Below are 4,350 nucleotides of genomic sequence, written 5' to 3'. Positions count from 1 at the left end.
TGAGTGAGTGTGTGCACATGTGCACTGGCAACAAACAATGCTGAGAGGAGTGCCTGATCTGAGGGGTGGGGGTTGCATGAGCCTGGACCTTTCCTAGGGAGGCTGCAGAAACTACTTTGTTCATCAGGTACCAGGTGAGAAATGCTCCCAGAGATGGGGGCAGTCAGAGGCCCAGAGAGGGGAGGGACTTCCTTGAGGTCACACAGCAGGGATATAACCCAGGTTTCTGATTATCTGTACTAAGGTCTTCTCACCCTCCCAGCTCTTCTTCCTCGGAGGATCCAAGAGGCAGGAAGGAGACCTCAGGCTAGAGGCATATGGGGCTAAGGCCCACCTCCCACAGTCTTCTCAGGCAACCCCCTCATCTCCCACCATCCCCCTAATTCAGGGCCCCCTGCCATAGGCCCCCTCTCTCAAGGACCCGATCTCCCACTATCCCCTTGTCTCAGGGATTCTCCCATCTTTCACAATATCTCTCTCTGCCTTGGGGCCCCGTCTCCCACAATATCTGTTTCAGGGGTCTCCTCTTCCACACTGCCCCTGGGACAAGGCCCCATCTCCCCAAACCCTTGATTCAAAGTTTGATTCAAAGTTCCTCTCATGCCTTGCTTAAAGGCCTCGCCAACAATGTCCTGGCCTCTGGACCCCACCACCGTCCATGGCCCATGCTGTTCAACACCTCAGGCCTCTGCCCATTATGTCTGCTCAGAGCAAGTACTGGTGGGTGATGGAGTACAATCACTTTCATTGAGTTCCTGTAAGGCCATCCAACAGCTCTCATAACAAAAGTCAAATCCAAGTTTCCCCAGGTTGGCCATGGGAGGAGGCAGCTACTCTGGACCTCTGCCTCCAACTCTCTGCTCCCCAGTATTTATCTTCCTCTTGGGGGCTCTTTCACTGGTGACCCCCGCTGCCCCCACCGCTTTGAACTCGGGTGCTGCTGCCCCATTAACACTCTGGGCTAAGTGTGCACTCACTGTCCTCCTTTGATTTCTTGAAGCCAAGCGGGAAACCTGAACAAGACTCGGCCCAAAGCTGGGGCTGATAAACAGTAACAGCCAATCGTGTCTTCACAGTGTGGCTCCTTCAGCTTCAGGTTAGGACCCTCCTCAGGGGCCTCCCTATTGCTCCACTAGTCCCTTCGGCAGAAGGATGTCCCCCACCTCCTGGGAGTGCCCTCCAACACTCTTCTCCCAGCTCCTCCTGGGTGAGACCATGGGTAGAGTCCCCTTAGGGCAGTGATGGCGAACCTTTTGAGCTCGGCGTGTCAGCATTTTGAAAAACCCTAACTTAACTCTAGTGCCGTGTCACATATAGAAATTTTTTGATATTTGCAACCATAGTAAAACAAAGATTTATATTTTTGATATTTATTTTATATATTTAAATGCCATTTAACAAAGAAAAATCAACCAAAAAAATGACACGCGTGTCACCTCTGACACGCGTGTCATAGGTTCGCCATCACTGCCTTAGGGTGCAATCACTTCCTGCCTCCCCAGATCTCCCTGTACCCATGCCACGTTGATCCTGTGAAGTTTGTGTCTTATTCCCCAGCTGACTGGCTCTTTGCCACCTCAAAGCCCAAACCCAAAAGGGATGTGGACCTTGGAAAACAAGAATTGGGGTTAAGAGTCACCTGGAGCCCTAACCGGTTTGGCTCAGTGGATAGAGCGTCAGCCTGCGGACTGAAGGGTCCCAGGTTCAATTCCGGTCAAGAGCATGTACCTTGGTTGCAGGCACATCCCCAGTGGGGGGTGTGCAGGAGGCAGCTGATCGATGTCTCTCATCGATGTTTCTAGCTCTCTATCCTTCTCCCTTCCTCTCTGTAAAAAATCAATAAAATTTATTTTTTTAAAAAAAGAGTCACCTGGATATCCCACGTGGGAATCCAGCCTTGGAAAATGAGGCCTCAGTCTAGGCTTCCTGACACTTCACACACATTCTGAGGCTGTTTTGTGCACCCTTTAGAATGCCAGTCATTTTCCCACAACTCACTCAGAGGCAGGGTAGGGGCAAAGACTGAGAGAGACACGGATGTGGGAACTAGGGAAAAGAAAGGTCCAGGTCTCAGGTTTTGGGATATCCAAGGGGCCCACAGCCCTTAATATCTTACTGTTAAATTTGAGAAGGCTGAACTCTAGACATAATCATAACATGCGTGATGCTATAGTAGCAATAACATCCCCTACCATTTACTGAACTAAGTGTCAAGACTCAAACACTTTACATGGACCATGTAACTGAATTATCACAACCCCGTTGGGTGCGGGTACTGTCAGGATCCTCATTGTCCAGGTGAATGCACTGAGGTTCAGGGAGCTGATGAGGTCAACACAACCTGATTTTCACCTCTCACTCAGCTCTTTTGGTTATAACAACTCCCTTTTTAAAAATTTCAACCTTTTCCCTTTCCCAACTTCCCTCTTCCTACTCAGGGAGGGTGGTGGTGGTGGAGGGGGTGTCTCTAGATTCCTAGTCCTAAACCATTCATCTCTGGGAGCCCAAAGGGTGGTGGGGGAAGTTTTACTCCCCACCTCAAATACTCCTTCCAGCAACCATGGCCCTCTCACTAGTCTCTGCCTCTTGAGGAAGGAAGTAATAAGATTCCCATGAATTCTCTACAGTCTCACTGTCCAAAACGTGGTCCATGCACCAGTAACATCAGCATCACCTAAGTCTTAAAAACTTGTAAAAATCAGATAAATGGGCCTCACCCCAGATCGGCTGAATCAGTGTTTTTATGAAGTCTCCAAGTGTTTCGTATGCCCTCTAGAGTCAGAACGACAGCGCTCACGGTCCCCATTGTACATAGCACCGGCTTCTGCCTTAGAGCTCCCTTAATGGCCACTAGTGACAATCTCCCCGACGCCACACGCCCGACTTCTGGAACTACAACTCCCACAATGCCCAGAGGCGCTCGTCGTCACGTTTCCCAAGATGTTTTGGGACCACCATCATGGCGCCCACCCTCCCCGACACCAACAGAACTACAACTCCCACAATGCTTAGCGACAGAACTCCAATTCCGAACGGCGCCACGTAGGCTCTGCTGGGTGGGGCCCGGCTCCCGAGGGGCCGGCGGGGTCCGCAGGACCCAGGACTCGTTACAGCGGTTCTACCCTTCACGACGCAGACATGGCAGCCGAGAAGGACCAGCAGAAGGATGCCGAGGCGGAAGGGCTGAGCGCTACGTGAGCAGGCCGGCTGTAGCCCCCCTGATCGAGACCCTCCCGGGCCCTCCGTCCCCCTCCTCCCTCGGGTCCCAGGAATCCAGGCCCCCAGACACTAGAGTCTGGGCCTCTGGTCTCCTCTCCGAGGACTGTGCAGTCTGGGCCCTCAGCCCCCTTCCCCTAGGGTCCAGGAGCCTTGCACCCTGACCCCCCAGGACCCCGGAGTCTGGGCCTCCGCAGCCTTCTTGGGGGGAGGGGGGGTCCGGCCTCCAGCCCGGCTCCCACTGACCTGGCCCCGCCCACCAGGACTCTGCTGCCGAAACTGATCCCCTCCGGCGTGGGCCGTGAGTGGCTGGAGCGGCACCGCGCCGCCATCCGGCCCTGGGGCGCCTTCGTGGACCAGCGCTGCTTCTCGCGGCCCCGCAACCTGGGCGAGCTGTGCCAGCGCCTCGTACGAAATGTGGAGTACTACCAGAGCAACTATGTGTTCGTGTTCCTCGGCCTCATCGTGTACTGCGTGTGAGTGCCCTCCGCCAGGCCCCGCACCGGCCCCGCCCGGACCTTTCCCGCCCCGGCCAGGCCCCGCCCCCACCGGCCAGGCCCCGCCCCAACCGGCCAGGCTCCATCCCCACTGGTCAGGCTCTGGCCCGGCCCTGTACGGACCTTGTCGACCTGGGCAGGCTCCGCCCCCAGCGGCGCAGGGCACTGTCCTGCCAGGTCTTTTTGACGACCCAGCCTCAATGTTAGCTTATATTCTCTCTGCTCGGCCTACGCTCAATCATGGTAGCAAGGACTGGGTCCTGACGTTTCGATCGGGTTGTCAATTTTTACCTAAAAATAAACTGAACTTTCCTGGACTCTAGGTCCTTGCAGCAAGCTGGCGGTGAGAAGACCTGTGTTCTCCCTGTTTGGCTAAGACTAAATACCTAACTCGAGGTTTTCTAGACCTACTTCTAGTGCTAAATTCTCCCCAGCCAACGATGGCCTAGGACCGTCTCCTATTGTACTTGGTAGATCCTTATTATGAATCTTTCAAGTCTCAGATCAATACTACGTAGGAAAAAATACTCTGAAACTGGATCTCTAAGGCATGTGCTTGCGCTTACAATCATGCGCTCCTGTAGAAGAGACTGAAGAACGTAAAACAAAGTCAGTGTACTCTTGTTCTGGGAACTAA

General features: G+C 53.8%; 1 protein-coding gene across 1 annotated transcript in view; it reads left to right on the top strand.

The window, feature by feature from the left end:
* Positions 1-3,021: 3,021 nt before the first annotated feature.
* The window catches only part of RABAC1 (Rab acceptor 1), a 3,174-nt gene continuing 1,845 nt past the window's right edge, over positions 3,022-4,350 (top strand). Inside the window, exons 1-2 of the mRNA XM_006103577.3 lie at positions 3,022-3,194; positions 3,480-3,692. Of these exons, the coding sequence (XP_006103639.1) occupies positions 3,139-3,194; positions 3,480-3,692 (269 nt within the window). The 5' untranslated portion in view covers positions 3,022-3,138. The remainder of the gene's footprint in view (positions 3,195-3,479; positions 3,693-4,350) is intronic.

This window comes from Myotis lucifugus, unplaced genomic scaffold (assembly GCF_000147115.1).
Source record: "Myotis lucifugus unplaced genomic scaffold, Myoluc2.0 scaffold_493, whole genome shotgun sequence".
Lineage (NCBI taxonomy): Eukaryota > Metazoa > Chordata > Mammalia > Chiroptera > Vespertilionidae > Myotis > Myotis lucifugus.
Note: the sequence above shows the minus strand (reverse complement) of the source record. Positions and strands in the feature narration are given on the sequence as shown.